Source organism: Vipera berus (assembly GCF_964194415.1).
Source record: "Vipera berus genome assembly, chromosome: 1".
NCBI classification, from domain to species: Eukaryota; Metazoa; Chordata; class Lepidosauria; order Squamata; family Viperidae; genus Vipera; species Vipera berus.
The window spans coordinates 359545617-359565635 of record NC_138202.1 but is presented as its reverse complement, the minus strand read 5'-3'; the positions used below and the strand labels follow the sequence as shown (position 1 = coordinate 359565635).

At 46.2% G+C, this 20019-nt stretch overlaps 1 protein-coding gene across 2 annotated transcripts in view; it reads right to left on the bottom strand.

Moving 5' to 3' along the window:
* LOC308673962 (nuclear receptor corepressor 1-like) overlaps positions 1-16705 on the bottom strand; it is a 48704-nt gene extending 31999 nt beyond the window's left edge. For both annotated transcript variants that reach the window (XM_081338047.1, XM_081338048.1), the window contains exons 1-2: positions 16601-16705; positions 1726-1900 (exon numbers count right to left, since the gene is read on the bottom strand). In XM_081338047.1, coding sequence (XP_081194173.1) covers positions 1726-1833 — 108 coding nt within the window. In that variant the 5' untranslated portion in view covers positions 1834-1900; positions 16601-16705. The remainder of the gene's footprint in view (positions 1-1725; positions 1901-16600) is intronic.
* Positions 16706-20019: the final 3314 nt, after the last annotated feature.

Here is a 20019-nt window from a genome sequence, read left to right as displayed (position 1 = left end):
AAAAGGGCCAGGTTGGAAGACCCCTGTCTTAAAGCATCCTGGCTGAGGGATTCTGGGAGTTGAAGTCCACAAGTCCTAAAAGGGCCAAGTTGGAAGATCCCTGTCTTAAAGCATCCTGGCTGAGGGATTCTGGGAGTTGAAGTCCCCAAGTCCTAAAAGGGCCAAGTTGGAAGACCCCTGTCTTAAAGCATCCTGGCTGAGGAATTCTGGGAGTTGAAGTCCCCAAGTCCTAAAAGGGCCAAGTAGGAAGACCCCTGTCTTAAAACATCCTGGCTGAGGAATTCTGGGAGTTGAAATCCACAAGTCCTAAAAGGGCCAAGTAGGAAGACCCCTGTCTTAAAACATCCTGGCTGAGGGATTCTGGGAGTTGAAGTCCACAAGTCCTAAAAGGGCCAAGTTGGAAGATCCCTGTCTTAAAGCATCCTGGCTGAGGGATTCTGGGAGTTGAAGTCCCCAAGTCCTAAAAGGGCCAAGTTGGAAGACCCCTGTCTTAAAGCATCCTGGCTGAGGAATTCTGGGAGTTGAAGTCCCCAAGTCCTAAAAGGGCCAAGTAGGAAGACCCCTGTCTTAAAACATCCTGGCTGAGGAATTCTGGGAGTTGAAATCCACAAGTCCTAAAAGGGCCAAGTAGGAAGACCCCTGAGTTAGTAACACGGTTGTTAAGTGAATCTGGCTTCCCCCTCACTGATTTTCCTTGTCAAACGTTTGCAAAAGGGGATCACGTGACCTTGGGACCCAGCAACGGTCGTAAGTATGAAGCGGTTGCCAAACCGCTGAATTTCGATCACGCGATCCTGGGAACGCTGCAAAGGCCGTGTGAAAAATGGTGACCGGTCACCTTTTTCCAATGCCGTTGTAACTTTGAATGGTCACTAAGTGGACCATTGTAAGCCGAGGAGGACGGCCCGTATTATTTTGTTTTATAAATTCTATTCAATTTAGAGGCCAGCCAATGCGATTCCGGGCAGCTTACAAATCTAACTCTTTAAACTGCCTGGTTATTATTTAACTTAATTAGGAGTTAAGATTGTTCTTTGGTTGGTCATGTGTTGCCCATGCCGGAAGGATGGAGAGGGAGGAAATAATGGGTTTTATTATATTATGGATATTTTAAAGTTTTCTAAGCTACCTGGAGCGAGCTCTGTGTGTGACTATGTACTGGGAGCCCAACAAATTTGTTCAAGAAAATAAAATAACATTTCTGACGACTTGGAGGGAAGAAGCAAAATCAAGCTCAGATCCACATTGCCCTCAACTTAATGCTTCATTTAGTGACCGTTTGAAGTTCCGACGATACTGGGGGAAAAAGTGACTTATCACGAGTTCTCGCACTTACGAGCGTTGCAACATCCTCGTGGGTCACGGGATCCAGGTTCACACGCTCGGCGACTGACTCGTATTTATGACGGTGGCAGCGTCCCACCGGGGGAGGGTCACGTGATCCCCTTTTGCGACCTTCTGACGAGCAAAGTGAATAGGGGAGCTGGATTCACTTAACGACCGTATGACCAGCTCAACAACCGCAGTGATTCACTTAACAACTGTGGCAAGAAAGGTCGTAAAATGGGGCAAAACTCAGTTAACAGCCATCTTGCTTAGCAACGGAAATTTTGGGCTTGATGATAAAGTCGTAAGTCGAGGACTACCTCCACCTAGAAGCCAGGAATCCTGGAGGGGGAGCCTGCCAAATTACCCAGAATCCCTCTGGGGCCCACTGCTACTTGCCTGCTGGTGCCGGCCACCGGGAAAGGTATACTGGACCGAATGTGCCGGGTAACGGCCCTGTTCTGTGCCGAAGGCTCCTTGGTTGGAAGGATAGCTTGAGCTGGACATTCTCGCAGGCGGTTGTGCAAAGTTGTGGGATCAAGAGTGCTGGCTGAGCAGGTCTCCAGGAAACGCCCTAGAAAGAACCAGGGGAGCAGCGTTAGGAAGCCCCAAGACCCAGGGCGAAGCAAAGGTCCCTTTATTCCCTTCATTTTAATCCATTGGGTCTGCCCAGATTCCAGGATGGGTTTAGGGTTCCGTATCAGGAAAATGTTGAAGATGGATGGATGGATGGATGGATGGATGGACAGACAACTATACATAAAGATAGTAAACAGATAAAGATAGCTAGCTAACTAGCTAGCTAGGTAATATAGACAGACACACTATATAGACAATAGACAGACAGACAGACATAGACAGACAGATTGAGATATAGAGATAGATAGATAGATAGATAGATAGATAGATAGATAGATAGATAGATAGATAGATAGATAGATATAGAGACAGACAGACAGACATAGACAGATATAGACAGACTATATAGACAATAGACAGACAGACAGACATTGAGATATAGAGATATAGATAGATAGATAGACAGACACAGACAGACCAGAATGATTATAAGATATAGATAAGATAGATAGATATAGACAGAGACAGACAGATAGATATAGACAGACTATATAGACAATAGACAGACAGACATGATAGACATAGACAGACAGATTGAGATATAGATATAGAGATGATAGACAGACCAGAATGATTATAAGATATAGATATAGATATAGATATAGATATAGACATAGATAGAGAGAGAGAGATAGACAGACTATATAGACAATAGACAGACATAGACATAGACAGATATAAATAGAGAGAGAGAGAGAGAGAGAGATAGCAATAATACTTAAGACTTATATACCGTTTCACAGTACTTTAGTCTTCTCTAAGCAGTTTACAGAGTCAGCCTATTGCCCCCCCCCCAAACAATCTGGCTCCCCATTTTATCAATCTCGGAGGGATGGAAGGCTGAGTCAACCCTGAGCCAGTCAGGATCGAACTGCTGGCAGTGCTACATTCTAACAGCTGCGCCACCAACTACAGCGTGCCTGGCTGAGGAATTCTGGGAGTTAAAAGTCCGCAAGTTATAAAAGGGCCAAGTTGGAAGACCCCTGATTTAAATAATAAGAATTGCATTAATTCAAGGTTGGCAAAAGAGATTATTATTGGAAGAAGAGAAAAATCAAGCAAAACCAATAGGCGGACTATAGAATTAAACTAATTTTTATTGACTGTTTTTGCAATGTAAAACCAGACCACAGGCTGTTTGCCAAATATTAAGGTTATTATGTTAAAAAAAAATCAATAAAACCTATTTTTTTAAAAAAAGAAATTCTGGTGGTTTCTCATTCAGCACAGGTAGTCCTCAACTTACGACCGTTCATTTAGCGACCGTTGGAAGTTACAACGCCACTGAAAAGGGCGACTCGGGACCGTTTCCACACTTACGACCGTTGCAGCAGCCCCGTGATTCAGATGCTTGGCAGCCGACTCACATTTATGACGGTCGCAGCATCCCCAGGGTCACGTGATTCCCTCTTTAGCGACCTTCTGAACAAGCAAAGCCGGGGCGGAGCCGGATTCGCTTAACGACCGCCTTACTCATTTTTATCAAATGCAAAAGGTTTGCTTAACAACCGGGGCCAGAAAAGTCGTAAAAATGGGGCAGGAGCCACTTAAGAAATGTTTCGCCTAGCAACGTGCATTTTGGGCTCCAGCGTGGTCGTAACTCGAGGACTCCCTGTGGCGGACAATCGGTGGCCTGGAGAACAAATGTCATAACCGGTTGGGTTTTATGAAGAATATTTGACCCGCCCTGAGAATTAAAGCATGCCCCAGCTGGTACGACCTGCGCCGTTAAGCGAGGCCGCGAAAGTTGGTATGCAAAATAAAAATAAAACCACAGTCCCAGAAATGGCAGAAATGCCCCAGAAATTACTTTGATCGCTGGCCAAACTAGTGGTAAATGTAATGTTTTGGATTCGAAAGGGGTGGCTTCAAGTTGGAAAAATCCTGTTTCTCGCTTCAAAACAGCCGCCGCTCTGATCCTCCGGAAAGGATCCCGAGTGCGAAACGTACGGTAGCTCACCTGAAGCTCAGAAACACCCGTTTCAAAGTCAAGGGCGCTTCCGTTAAGACGGGAACGCCCTGGAAGCAGGAAAAAAAAAGAGCTCTGCTCAAAAGTCAAAGGGTTTTGCATAGCCTGGCGGTTGGCCAGCCGCTTGAGTGGCTCAGACAAATCTCCTGAGCTTGTGATGGCATCGTTAACTTCCTTCCTGCCTTTTTCCTCCTTTCCTTTCACGTCCTTCCTTCCACTTTTCCTTCCCTACAACTTCCTTCCTCCCACCCTCCATTCTTCCCTTCCTTCAACTTCCTCCTTTCCTTCCGCTTCCTTCCATCCTCCTCCATTTTTCTTTTCCTTCGACTTCCTCCCTCCCTCCATTTTCCCTTTCACCCTTCCACTTCCCTTCCTTCCTCCCTCCTTCTCTCCCTCCCTTTATTTTTCTTCCTTTCCTTCCACTTCCTTCTCTCCATTTTTCCTTTTCTTCAACTTCCTCCTTCCCTCCCTCCCTCCATTTTTCCATCTTTCCTTCCACTTCCTTCTTTCCTCCTTCCCTCTTTCCTCCTTTCCTTCAACTTCCTTCTCTCCATTTTTCCTTTTCTTCAACTTCCTTCCTCCCTCCCTCCCTCTCCCTTCCTCCATTTTTCCTTTTTCCCTTCAACTTCCTCCCTCCCTCCCTCTCCCTCTCTCCCTTCCTCCATTTTTCCTTCAACTTCCTCCCTCCCTCTCTCCCTTCCTCCATTTTTCCTTTTTCCCTTCAACTTCCTCCCTCCCTCCCTCTCCCCCTTCCTCCATTTTTCGTTCACTTCCTCCCTCTCTCCCTTCCTCCATTTTTCCTTTTTTTCTTCAACTTCCTCCCTCCCTCCCTCTCCCTTCCTCCATTTTTCCTTTTTTCCTTCAACTTCCTCCCTCCCTCCCTCTCCCTTCTTCCATTTTTCCTTTTTTCCTTCAACTTCCTCCCTCCCTCCCCTCTACTCTCCCTCCCTCCATTTTTCTTTCTTTTCTTCAACTTCCTTCCATTCTCCCAAAGCCAAGTCCTTTAAGTGATGCTGTAACTTGAAACAGTCACTAAGTTGATTGTTAAGTCGAGGACTACTTGTTATAAAGTGAGGTTTTAATTCCATCGTGCAAAATTGGACCTGGGATTTCCGGATGTCTGGTTCCAAATTAAAAACCCCTTTTCTCAAGTTACTCAATCTCAAGTTCCCCTCGGCTCGGTTTAATAAATTAAACGAATACATAACTCAAAACTCCCACATGCTGACGGCGAAGACCAAACTCACCACTTAAGTTCCTCTGAAACTTCAGAGGAAATAGCAGGAGATAATAATAGATATTGGGCAAAACAAAAAGATTCTGCTCCGCTTTTTGTTTTGCTAGATTAAAAAAAGATAACACGGGGCAGGCAGGCAATCGTTTTTTATCAAACGTCAGCGAGACTTTTATCGAAAGCTGCAACTGGGAAGCAGGGGCTTAATTATATATATATATATATATATATTTAAAAATTAATAAATAGGTATTAAATAAATTTATTTAAATGTATTAAAGGTATTAATAAATTTATTTGGGCAGGGAAGAGACCGAGAGTTAAACTTAAGATATTGCAAGATGTACGTGAAAGAGGTGGTCTCAAAGTGCCCAATCTTAAATTATATTATGAGGCGGCAGTATTATCGTCAATTAGTGATTGGTTTAATTTAACAAAAAAGGAGATGATTGAATATTGAAGGGTGTGATTTGTTATATGGTTGGCATGCTTATTTATTGTATGACAAAAAAGTGGACCAGGTTTTTAAAACACATATATTAAGGTCTGCCATGTTGAGAGTTTGGAAAAAAATATCGATACAAGTTGAATTATAAAATTCCTATTTGGGCAATACCTAAACATGCAATAGAAAATATAAATGTGGGATTTAAACACGATGTGATAACATATAAAGAAATTCTTAGATTGGAAAAGAATGAATGGCAATTGAAGTCTTTTAATATTCTAAAAGAAGAAAAAATAGTACAAACCTGGTTTCAGTATGGGCAGTTACAGGCCAGATGGAAAGAAGATCAGAAAATTGGCATTTCAATATCAGACGGGAATTTGGTAAAGCAAATTAGAGATCAAAGTAGAGCGCATATAAGAAGGATATATAATGCATTGATAGAAATTGACTCAGAAGCAGAACTGGTTAAGGATTGTATGATAAAAATGGGCCCAGAATTTTCAAGAACCAATAATAATGGACACTTGGGAGAAAATATGGGTTAGGAATGTTAAATTTACGCAGGCACAAAACTTAAGGGGGAATTTTTACAAAATGTTTTATAGATGGCATTTAGATCCCCCAAAATTAGCATGTATGTATCCGAACTGTCAACCAAAATGTTGGAGATGTGGTTGTGATGACGCAACGTATTATCATGTATGGTGGACTTATAAAAAAGTTAAAGCTTTTTGGATCAAAATTTGGTGGAACGTGCAGAAGATCTTTAAGAAAAAGATAAGATTTTCACCACAATTGTTTTTGGTTGGGTATTATCGCTGACTGTACTGCTATAGAAACTAAATTGATGCTGAACTTAATAACAGCTGCAAGACTTTCGGTAGCGCAATACTGGAAGAAGGAGGATCTGCCTACTATAGAAGAACGGACTTTGAAAGTTTCGAACCTGGCAGAAATGGCCAAAATCTCGGCATATGTGAAAGATCACTCGCAACAAAGATATATAGCAGAATGGAGAAGATGGATTGATTATATTCAGAATAAATATGGGACTATAAAGTATCATTTAGCATATGAATAGTTATTAGTTATTATAATTAGAGGATATATTATTTATCTTTTCTATGGCTAAGGAGAGTTAAAGTGCGATAGGATTTAAAGAGTAATTATAGTAATTAGATTATTTTAGAGTAAGATTGTATGATGTAATACCCTGTATTCAGCTCTGGGAAGTCGGGGGGGGGGGTGTTGGGAAGGGCGGGAAGGGGAGGGGGGGAGATGGGGTATATGTTCTAAAAACGTATTTTAAAACTTTTCAATTAAAAAAAATTCACCTTTAATTCGTGCAATTTTAACATATATGTCACATTTATTACTGTGTTTCATCTTCCCCGTTTTAATGCAGCGTTTCTTTCGTTTGCGAATGGGTGGCATATAAACAATAAATGAGTGAAAGTAAAGAAAATACAGGGAGTCGTCAAAGCCATTTGGTTTATGACACTTCCCCCGCGGTTGCGTGATCAAAAAATTCAGCCGCTTGGCAACCGACTCATGTTTACGACGGTCGCAATGTCCTGGGCGGGGGCCACGTAATCCCCTTTCATGACCTTCTGACAAGCGAAGTCAATGGGGGAAATTCATTGAACGACCGGCTTACTAAACAACGGCACTGGTTCCCTTAGCAATGGCGGCGAGAAAGGTCGTTAAAATGGGGCAAAATTCAACCAATTTCTCCCTTAGCAACATAAATTTGGGGGCTCCATTGTGGCCATAAGGACTATCTGTAGAGCAGCGACCCCCGCCCCAACTTTTGGGGCATCGGGGATCGATTCCGTGGAAAGACGGTTTTCCGAACTCAAGAGAGCACCAAGGACCCAACAGTCCTCCCTCCACTTTATGACTGTTGCAGCCTCCCCGTGGTCACATGATCAAAATCTGGACGCTCGGCAACTGACTCGTATTTATGACGGTCGCAGTGTCTTTTACGACCTTCTGACAAGCAGAGAAATAGGGGAGACATGATAGCAATATTCCAGTATTTGAGGGGCTGCTACAAAGAGGAGGGGGGGGCTGTCAATTTATTTATCCCAGAGGGAAGGACGAGAAACAACGGTTGGAAACTGACCAAAGAGAGAAGCAACCTGGAATTAAGGAGAAACTTCCTAACGGGGAGGACAATTAACCAGGGGAACAGCTGGCCACCAGAAGTTGTGGGTGCTCCATCAATGGAGCCTTTTAAGAACAGACTGGACAGTCACTTGTCTGAGACGGTATAGGTTCTCCTGCTTGAGCAGGGGGCTGGACTAGAAGACCTCCAAGGTCCCTTCCAAGCTCTATTATATTCTAAAGTCAACGGGGGCAGCCAGATCCACTTAACAACCGTGTCACTAACTTAAGAGCTGCAGTGATTCACTTAACACCTTGCAGCAGGAAAGGTAGCAAAATGGGGCAAAATTCCCTTAACAGCTGCCTGGCTTAGCGACAGAAATTTTGGGATCCACTGTGGTCGTAAGTCGAGGGCTACTTGTAATTATTTTCCTATTTACTTTTTTTTTTTACTCTAAGTAGTTCAGGATCATTGTCTGAAATGGGACAGGGTTTCCTGCCTGAGCAGGGGGCTGGACTAGATGACCTCCAAGGTCCCTTCCAACAACATCATCAAAATCATCATCGTAAAACTTTTATTCATAAAAAACATGAAACTCAAGTCAACCGGACACTCAAATTGACTGGCACTAATGGTTGACCAGGGTTGCTGCCAGCATCCTAGGTCTCAACCAGTTTGTTGCTGTCGTTGTTGTTGTGGTGGTTATATCAGGGACATGGTCAGTGGATAAATTCAATAAATAAGTGAAAGAGCGAATAAAGGCAAAAAAGGAGGGCAGAGCTGATATATTTTAATTGGAATTGCTTGAAATTCTGAGCTGGACTGACCGGGATTTTACACACCCGCTTGTGTAACGTTAGCCTTTGTAAGTGCGACAGCCTCTAGATGGGATTAAGGCAGTTGCGTACAATTCAATCCTCCCCTGGGCCCAGCTCAGGGTTATGGGCATTGTAATCCAGTATATATATATATATGGAAGGCTGGGAGGAAACTGGCTTAGCAGTTGGCGCGGTTACACAACAGAGATGACAGCACACAACCTTTGTCAACGCAGGTAGTCGACTTACAACCATTTGTTAAGGGAAACAAAGTTATAACGGCACAGGGAAAAAGGGGCCGTTTTGCACACAACTGCTCCAGCATCCCCAGGGACACGCAATCGAAATTCTGAAATGTGGCAACCGACTCGTATTTATGACAGTTGCCGTGTCCCAGGGTGTGTGTGTGTGTGTGTGTGTGTGTGTCACACGATCCCCTTTTGCGCCCTACTGACAACGGAGGAAGCCAAATTTCACTTCACACCTGGGCTCCTAACCACACAATCGCAGTGATTCAGTTAACAACTGCTGCATCTCCCCACCCCACCCTCGGGGGGGGGGTCACGCGATCAAAATTCGGACGAGCTCGGCAACCGACTCGTACTTACGACGGTGGCGGCAGCGATCCTTCGGGCAAGCAAAACGTCCGTGGGGAAGCCAGAGTCACGTAAGCAGCCCGTTTTGCTAACTGGACAACTGCCTTAACAACGGTGGCAAGAAAGATTGTAAAACGGGGCAACGCTCCCTGTTCTCGCTTAGCAACGGAAACCCGTCGGATGTGGTCATGAGTCAAGGACTACCAGTAAAGAGTCAGAGCCGGCTACGGTGCCTGGGAGATGGGCGGATTCTGGCAAGAGGGGGGGGAGGAAGTCCCCATCGCCCATCCTCCACAACCTGATGGGCTTCCTGCGTGATCTGTCTGGAGGCGAAGGCCAATCTAGTGGCCCCGTTTCTTTGAACCGTGCAAGCTGTCCCGCCGGGTGCCGTAAAACGAAACCACGAATGGTTGCTTAGAAAGTACACCTCTCTCTCTGTTGTGGTGTAGCCGGCTGCCCACACCCACGGTGCCCATCTCGCTGGAGGGGAATTCAGCTTTTCGCAAAAAAAATAAATTGCTTTTTCAATGTCATACCGGGGCTACTTCGCACCAGGGTTAAGTAGCCTTGGTGTTAGTGAAACTGGCTTGATCGTCAAGACTACGCAGGGATGATGCTTCCGCTACAGCTGGGGACCCCAACCCCCGGGGATGCGGACCTCCACCGGTCCGCAGCATGCCACAAAGCGGGCCGCACAAACAAACGAAGCCGAATCCTAACCCTGCAGCTCTTAAGTGAATTGTGCGGCCGTTATGTGAATCTTTGCTTGTCTGAAGGTCGCAGAAGGGGATCACGTGACCCCAGGACACTGAAACCATCGTAAATACGAGACAATAGCCAAGGGTCCGAATTTTGATCACATGACCCAGGGGGAGGGGGAATGCAGCAACGGTTGTTAATGTGAAAACCGGTTGTAAGTCGCTTTTTCCGGTGCCGTTCTAACTTTGAACAGTCACTAACCGAATGGTTGTAAGTCAAGGACTATCTGTACTAAATATGCCAAATGTAATCTCAGTAAAGCTATAGCTGAGCTCCTAGGATTGGAAGAAGACAAGCACATTGCTTTCTCCTGCTTGAGCGGGGGGCTGGACTAGAAGACCTCCAAGGTCCTATTCTATTCTATTCTATTCTGTTCTGTTCTGTTCTGTTCCGTTCTGTTATTCTATTCTATTCTATTCTATTCTATTCTATTCTATTCTATTCTATTCTATTCTATTCTATATTTTCTATCCTATCCCATTCCATTCATTCTGAATTCTATATTCTATATTCTATTCTCGATAAGAATTCAGAGATGGGTGAACCTATTTTTCTTCCAGGATATTTTGCCCGCCTTCCCAGTCTTGCCTGCAGCCTGGGATCACCTCTTGGTCTCCCATCCCGGTTCTTTCCACCGCGACCAGCTTAGCTACAGTCAGTTGAGGACTACCTATATGCAAGTCGTCCTGGACTTACAACAGCTCGTTTAGTGGCCATTCCAAGTTACAAGAGCACGAGGAAAAAGTGTTTCTTTTTTCATACTGAGAAGCCTCTGCAGCATCTCCACGGTCATCTGATCAGAATTCAGAGCCTTGCCAACCGATTCGCATTTATGATGGTTGGAGTATCCGGGCTTCTGACAAGCAAACTCAGTGGGGAAGCCAGCTTCACTTAACAAACTAGGTTACTAAGTTATCAACTCTAGTGATACATTACAGTAGTGGAAACTAACCAAGGAGAGAAGCAACCTAGAACTAAGGAGAAACTTCCTGACAGTTAGAACAATTAACCAGTGGAACAACCTGCCTCTAGAAGCGGTGAATGCTCCAACACTGGAAGTTTTTAAGAAGAGACTGGACAGCCATTTGTCTGAAATGGCGTAGGGTTTCCTGCCTGAGCAGGGGGTTGGAATAGATGACCTCCAAGGTCCCTTCCAACGTTATTATTATTACTTAACTGTGGCAAGAAAGGTCGTAAAAGGGGGCAGAACCCTCTTGAACCATGGTCTCACTTAGCAGCTGAGTTACAGGAGGTCCTTGACTTACGACCGCAATGGAGCTCAAAGCTTCTGCTGTTAAGCGAGACAACTGATAAGTGAATTTTGCCCCCTTGGACGGCCTACGTCGCCTCGGCTGTTAAGTGGGTCGCTGCAGTTGGTAAGTGAGTAGCACGGTTGTTAAGTGAATCTGGCTTCCCCCCCCCCCGTTGGCTTTGCTTCTTTTCTCGTGAAACGAGAAATATGAGCCACTCGCCCAGTGTCTGAATTTGGATCACCTGATCCTGGGGATGCTGCCAAGGTCGTAACTGTGAAAAACGGTCACACGTCACCCTTTCCGGCGCCGCCGTAACTTTGAATAGTCACTAAGCGAGCCGTCGCCAGCCGAGGGCTCCTTGTAGCTCTATTTTTCGGAGCCCTCCTCAGAACGTACAACCGTTGCAGCCTCCCCATGGGTCACGTGATCCAAATTCAGACCCTCGGCAACCGACTCGCATTTATGACGGTCGCAGCGTCCCGGGAGGGGTTCACGCGATCCCCTTTTGCGACCTTCGGAGAAGCAATGGGGAAGCCAGCTTCTCTTAACAACCGGGTTACTAATTTATCAGCTGCAGGGGTTCACTTAACGCCTGCGGCAAGAAAGGTCGTAAAATGGGCCAAAACTCAACGGCTTGCCCAGTAGTGGAAATTTGGGGCTCCCTTCATTTTTTGTATATAGATTTTATTAGTTAGGGATAAGGTGGGGTCGGGATTAGGGTTGGGGTCGAAGACTGGGGATAGGGTTTTTCCAAATAACATTTTCAATATTTAACAAACAGCATAACGTCTGGGTACATGTATTTAACTAACAAGAACAAGATATAGTTATTTAACATAAACAATGTTAATTAATGCTAATATATATTCAAAATCACAAATCACCTTCCTTTCTCTGTGACTCGTTTTTCTAGCCACTGATAGAAATTATCCCATGTTCTAAAGTACACGAGAGTCTCCTTTCTCTTTAACCTTTAAAGCCAATCTATCCATTTCTGCACAGTCTAGAATTTTCCTAATTAATACTTCTTCAGCTGGTAAGTTTTCATTTTCCCAACGTTGGGCAAATACAATTCTTGCTGATGTTAACATGTGCAGTATTAGATATCTGCAATCTTTTTCATAATTAGCTCCTAGTATTCCTAACAAAAATAATTCTGGTTTAAAGTCTTATTTGTTTTTTAGTCCTTTTCTCCCCAACCGTAAATGTATTTTAACCCCAAAACTTTTGTTTTTGGGGCTCCCTTCGGATCGTAAGCCGAGGACTACCTGTAAATGCACCTTAAAAAACAAAAAACAAACCCTAAGTGTATTGCATAACTTCTCTTTTGGCTCCCCAGAACCAGCTCGGCCCTCGTTCTCCATTTTCCCCTTTTCCTGGTCAGATTAAATTTAATCTTTTTTAAACTTGGTTTTTAACTTTTGTATTTTTGGTTTTTAATTACCCTGTAAACCGCCCTGAGTCCTCCGGGAAAGGGCGGTATATAAATGTAATAAAATAAATAAATAAATAAATAAATAAATAAATTAAAAGGCGCTGCTCCTTACAGTTTAGCGACAGTTTTACGTTAGGACAGCCCTGAAAAAAATGATTTACAACCAGGACTCGCACCGACAACCATCACAGGACCCACACCCAAGGTCACAAGGATCCAAATTTGGGCACTTGACCGTAATTGGTGTTATTTCCCACAGCTGCAGCCTCCGTGGGACACGTGATGGTTATCTGTGACCTTCCCAGCTGACTCTCCAAAAAGGCAAAGTCAAAGGGGGGGGGGGGAAGCCAGGTTTAACAACCGTGTGATTCGTTTAACAAGGGCAGGGATTCACTTCACGACCACCCCCATCACCCCCCTGGCAAAAAGGTTGTAAAACAGGATGCAACACATTTAACAGCCGCCTTGCTCGGCAATAGAAATTCTGGTCCCAATCGCGGTCGTAAATTCAGGACTACCTGTATTTCTGGCCTTTTTATTCGATAGGTAGGTAGGTAGGTAGGTGGGTAGGTAGGTGGGTAGGTAGGTGGGTAGATAGATAGATAGATAGATAGATAGATAGATAGATAGATAGATAGATAGATAGATAGATAGATAGATAGATAGATAGATAAATAGATAGATAAATAGATAGACATAATGATAAGACAGACTGACAAACTGTAATAGATGATAAGACAGATAGATAGATAGATAGATAAGATAGACAGACAGACAGACAGACAGACCAAACCATATCTATTATGTGGGTGTAACTGTTTCTGTGTATGTGAGATAGGTAGGTAGGTAGACAAAAGAAAGAAAGAGAGAGAGAGAGAGAGAGAGAGAGAGAGAGAGAGAGAGAGAGAGAGAGAACCATATCTATTATGTGGGTGTAATTGTTTCTATAAATATGAGACAGACAGAGAACCTCTGAAGGTCATAATAGAGCTAGAAGGGACCTTGGAGGTCTTCTAGTCCAACCCCCTACTCAAGCAGGAGACACTAGATCAGCAGTCCCCAACCCCCGGTACGTGGACCGGTACCAGGCCGTGGCATGCCAGCAACCAGTCCGCACAAACAAGCAAAGCCCCATCCGCGAGATGCAGGCAGCACACAAAACCACGCATTCTCCGCCCACGGAACCGCTCCCTGGTGGTGCCCGAAAGGTTGGGGGTCCTCTGCTGCCCCTAAACCAGACATGTCAAACACAAGGCCCGGGGGCCGGATCCGGCCCGCGAAGTGGTTTCATGCGGCCCGCGAAGCCATCCTGGAAACAGTGAGGGAACGGCCCCCACTGCCTTGGCCCCGGCCCAGAGACCCTCCTTCTGCCAGAGACCCCCAGATCTGTCCCACTCCTGCCCAGGCCCCCATAGGCACCCTTGATGCCAAGGATGTAGAGCTGGCCATGCCTATCCAGTAGGCCATATGCACTCTAGCCACGCCCACCCAGTAGGCCACGCCCACCCTGGCCATACCCACCGGCCCCCTGAGGGCAACTGCAATGCTGATGCGGCCCTCCATGAAATTGAGTTTGACACCCGTGCCCTAGACCATTTCAGAGAGGTGGCTGTCTTCGCCCCGTCGAGTTTTCCTCCCCATGAACCCCGTGGGGTGAGTTCTAGTCCCCTGTGTTCTGTGTTCGAGAAAGCCTTAAGTTTTCCCCCTCCAAGTAAAGCAGCTCCTCCTCCTCCCTGACCCCTCAAGATGTGTGGGAGGGGCTGGCCGAAAGTCCTCCAGGGAGGTTGTAAAGCTGAATCCTACCCATGGAGAGCACCCAAGGCTGGAAAGTGCGGTGGCGGGGATAATGGGATCTGGCATCCCGACGAATATGGATGGCCTAGCATCAGGGTGGGCATTGCAAGTAAAGCAGCGAGGATGAGAGCCCGGGCGAAGACTAAGGCTGCAGATGTCGTCTATGGAGATTCTGGGGTGGAGGAGGAGGAGTGTAAGGTTGGGGACGATGGGGATTGTAATACCAGGAACACAGGGCTGGGGAAAGGAATACAAGGAACACAGGGCTGCTGTGGGGGGAGGGGTTGTCCAAAGGATAAAAATATTGGGGGGGCGGGGAGATACTAATAAAAGGCTGGTGATGATGTCTATGGAGATTCTGGCGGGGAGGGGAGTGCGAGGTGGGGATGATGGGGATTGTAATAACAGGAACACAGAGCTAAGAAAAAGAATACCAGGAACACAAGAGCTGCTTTTGGGGGGGTGGGGTGGCCAAAGGATATAGATATGGGGGAGGAAAATACTAATAAAAAGGCTGGGGATGATGTCTATGGAGGTTTGGGGGAAGTGTGAGGTTGGGGATGATGGGGATTGTAATACCAGGAACACAGAGCTAAGAAAAAGAATACTAGGAACACAAGGGCTTCTTTTGGGGGGGTGGGGGTGTCCAAAGGGTAAAAATATTGGAGGGGGGGGGAGATACTAATAAAAGGCTGGGGCTGATGTCTATGGAGATTCTGGAGGAAGTGTGAAGTTGGGGATGATGGGGATTGTAATACCAGGAAGACAGAGCTAAGAAAAAAGAATACTAGGAACACAGGGCTGCTCCGGGGGGGGGGGGGAAATACTAATAAAAGGGTGGGGATGATGTCCATGGAGATTCTGGGCGGGGGGGGGGGGAGTGTGAAGTTGGGGGTGATGGGGATTGTAGTACTAGGAACACAGGACCGGGGAAAAAGAACACTAGGAACACAAGAGCTGCTTTTGGGGGGGGTGGCCAAAGGATATAGATATGGGGGAGGAAAATACTAATAAAAAGGCTGGGGATGATGTCTATGGAGGTTTGGGGGAAGTGTGAGGTTGGGGATGATGGGGATTGTAATACCAGGAAGACAGAGCTAAGAAAAAGAATACTAGGAACACAAGGGCTTCTTTTGGGGGGGCGGGGGTGTCCAAAGGGTAAAAATATTGGAGGGCGGGGAGATACTAATAAAAGGCTGGGGCTGATGTCTATGGAGATTCTGGAGGAAGTGTGAAGTTGGGGATGATGGGGATTGTAATACCAGGAAGACAGAGCTAAGAAAAAGAATACTAGGAACACAAGGGCTTCTTTTGGGGGGGGTGGGGGTGTCCAAAGGGTAAAAATATTGGAGGGGGGGGAGATACTAATAAAAGGCTGGGGCTGATGTCTATGGAGATTCTGGAGGAAGTGTGAAGTTGGGGATGATGGGGATTGTAATACCAGGAAGACAGAGCTAAGAAAAAGAATACTAGGAACACAAGGGCTTCTTTTGGGGGGGTGGGGGTGTCCAAAGGGTAAAAATATTGGAGGGGGGGGGAGATACTAATAAAAGGCTGGGGCTGATGTCTATGGAGATTCTGGAGGAAGTGTGAAGTTGGGGATGATGGGGATTGTAATACCAGGAAGACAGAGCTAAGAAAAAGAATACTAGGAACACAGGGCTGCTCCGGGAGGGGGGGGGAGAAATACTAATAAAAGGGTGGGGATGATGTCCATGGAGATTCTGGGCGGGGGGGGGAGTGTGAAGTTGGGGGTGATGGGGATTGTAGTACTAGGAACACAGGACCGGGAAAAAGAACACTAGGAACACAAGAGCTGCTGTCCGGTGTGGGGAGAGGCTTTTTTCCCCCCAAAGGATAAAGATATTGGGGGGCGGGGTGTGTGTGTGGGGGGGCAACGCTAATAAAACCGGGGCCCGCTGGACCCTGCTGCGGACGATGGGAGGCGTAGTCCCAGCGCACGTGGACAGAACCACGCCGGCGGGGAGCGATGGGCCTTGTAGTCCGGCGCCTCCGCCAGGCTAGGGCAGCGGGTCCCTTCGCTCCCCCTTCGCCCCCCTCCCCTCCACCTGTCAGATTGCCGCCAGCCCCCCCCCCCGCACCGGCCTCGCCCCCCCTCCGCCTCTTCCGCCCCCCCTTCTCCTCCTCGGGCCTCTTCCCCAGCAGGCCGGAAGTGCCCCGCCCGGGAGGGACCCGCGCCCGGCCCGGCCCGGCCTCACCTCATCCCGCAAGTCGGCGGCAGCGGCGACGGCGGCGGCGGCAGCGAGACCTCCTCCTCCTCCTCTTGCGCCGCCATCTTGGCTCCCCCTCCCTCCGAGTCCCCCTCCCTCCGGCTTCCCCCAGGCTCCGCCCCCTCGCCCTCGCCCTCGCGCAGCGGGTCCTGGCAGCACCGCCGAAGCCCCTGCGCCGACCTGAAGCCTCGCCGCGGCAGCGCTAGAAATAATGCCGTTCGCCCCTCCGGCAGGCGCTTGCTTGTTTCGTAACCCTCCGGAGAAGGAACGGGGGAAATTCAAATCCACGGGAAATACGGGAGCCGACTCTGCTTAAGGGCGTTCACTACACCCCTTCCAGGACCGGGCGGCACCACTTAGCGAACTCTACCGTGGGGGGGAGGGGCACGCTTCGGGGAGAGAGTCGGAGAGGCGCGCGGGCCAATCGGGATGCAAAGGCGGAGGGGCGTGGCCCTGAGCAACCGGCCAATGGGAGGGAGCGGTTTCAGGCGGCCTCTGAGGTGAAGGCGATAAAGGGGGCCTCTATAGGGAGGTTTTGGGCGATAAACCTACGAAACGGTTAGAGAGGTACGTGAGGAACATATTGCGACACGTTATTTTAGAAAACTCGCTTTTGCAAAATTCACCTCGAGCGCTCTAAATTGAAGAGTTTTACTTGCTTTTGGTAATTATTATTTTTTTTAAAAGGGCGCCCGATATTATATTCAAGTACATCTGCAATCAAAATAAAGGAACACTTTTTAAAATCGAACTTTGTCACTTTAAATGCACACCAATCAGCATGCATTAAAAAGAGATTTCGTTGCATTCAGCTCTCAAAGGGTAACCACCTCCAATATACACTGCATAAACATGACCCCAAAAAAATATGCATATAACCACATGCACAAGCATATATGATCCAGAGACTTAACAATAATAATAATAATAATAATAATAATAATAATAATAATAATAATAATAAAAAATAATATAATAATATATAATAATTTATTGACTCAGCCTTCCATCCTTCCGAGGTAGGTAAAATGAGGACCCAGATTGTTGGGGGCAATAAGCTGACTTTGTAATAATGCCGCTTGGGGAGGTGTGTGAAAGCCCTAACAAGCAGGCATAGCTTGTAAGCCGCCCTGAGTCTTCGGAGAAGGGCGGGATATAAATGTAATAAAAATAAAAAATTAATAAATTAATAATAATAATAATAATAATAATAATAATAATAATAATAATAATAATGTTGGAAGGGACCTTGGAGGTCATCTAGGCCAACCCCCTGCTCAGGCAGGAAACCCTATACCAGGGGTAGGCAACCTCGGCTCTTTTATGACTCATGGACTTCAACTCCCAGAATTCCTGAGTCAGCTATGCTGGCTCAGGAATTCTGGGAGTTGAAGTCCATGAGTCATAAAAGAGCCGAGGTTGCCTACCCCTGCCCTATACCATTTCAGACAAATGGCTGTCCAGTCTCTTCTTAAAAAATTCCAGTGTTGGAGCATTCACCACTTCTGGAGGCAGGTTGTTCCACTGATTAATTGTTCTGACTGTAAGGAAGTTTCTCCTTAGTTCCAGGTTGCTTCTCTCCTTGACTAGTTTCCATCCATTGCTTGTTGTCCTGCTCTCAGGTGCTCTGGAGAACAGCCTGGCTCCCTCTTCTTTGGGGCAGCCCCTGAGATATTGGAACTTAATTAAGTAATTGAAATATCTGTTTGCTACACTGTCGACTAGAAATAAAATTGGTCTTTCTGGAAAAATATTGCAACTCTCTCTTAACCTCTTTAAATCCATGGAGGCTCTGATTTCTATTTCCCCGGATAATAACCAAAAAAGGGGGTCTTCTACTATAGACTTAGCATCTATATCCCAGCAAGAGAGGACCGACCTTCTTCATTTTCTAAATCTATGGGCTGAATACTTCCGGCTCTTCCTCTCGCAGATGACGTCACGCCCAATACAGAGCAGCAACGGTGAGCAGCTCTCCCTAACGCCATTGGCAGGCGGGACATCAGTCTCTCTCTTTCAACCAATTAGAATAGAGCAATCTGCCTGAAGTTAATTAAGAAATCAAGACAAGAAAAAGGGTGGGGCAAAGTCTCCTGGAAATAAGTGGCAGCTTAAAGTTTAATTGGTCCTTAATTGGAATTCAGCAAAAACTCTTTTGCACAAGGTTAATTACATGGGTTGGTTTGGATGAGCAACTTTCCAAAGGATTTTGGCTTCAGTGCTAACCATATTGGCAAGTTCATAAAACGACAGAGTGTTTTCACACATCACACTGTGACTATTATGTAGTCAAAACATGAGTGCTTGAACCAAATATAATTGCCTAAACCAGAGGTAGACAACCTCGGCTCTTTTATGACTCATGGACTTCAACTCCCAGAATTCCTGAGTCAGCTGACTCAGGAATTCTGGGAGTTGAAGTCCATGAGTCATAAAAGAGCCGAGGTTGCCTACCCCTGGCCTAAACGTACATGATTCTACATCCTGGCAACGTGAAGATCTGTCGACTTCAATTCCCCAAAATCCCCAGTAAAGCTAGGGAATTCTGGGAGTTGAAGTCCACCTCTCTTAAAGCATGCTGGCTGAGAATTCTGTGAGTGGAAGCCCACCCATCTTAAAGCATGCTGGCTGGGGGATTCTGGGAATTGAAGTCCATCCATCTTAAAGCATACTGGCTGGGGAATTCTGGAAGTGGAAATCCATCCATCTTAAAAGCATACTGGCTGGGGAATTCTGGGATCTGAAGTACACACATCTTCAAGTTGCCAAGGTGGAGAAATAGTGCATTACACATTCAGAGCACAGTAGATTTATTCAGGATAGAAGGTCGAAATAAACATATCGCATGATGGTTTCACAGACTTTGCAAAGTCAGCCCAAAAATAATATGGAAAAAAACCCATAATTTCCTAAAGAAGTTATCAGCAGTTGATTCTGCAGAAGATGCAAAGCCATTTATCAGTTATGGTGGGTACAAGCAACATACCAGCGGCAATGTGAAAGTCCCGTTTGACTCGGGTTACAAATTCCAGGTTCCACTTCCAGACATTTGTGAGAACACATCTTGAGTGTCAACATTCTCAGTTTGCAAGCCAAGAAATATGAGAGCTATACATTTCTTCTCCCCTTCATGGATTACTGCCTTGTCGTGGCGAAGGGGCTTGCGTAATTCAATGAAGCTATGAGCTATGCCGTGCAGGGCCACCCAAGATGGACAGGTCATAGCTGAGAGTTCTGACAAAACGTGATCCACTGGAGAAGGAAATGGCAACCCACTCCAGTATCTCTGCCATGAAAACCCTATGGACAGTACCAAAAGGCAAAACGATATGACGCTGGAAGATGAGCCCCTCAGGTCGGAAGGCGTCCAATATGCTACTGGGGAAGAGCAGAGGGCTAGTACTAGT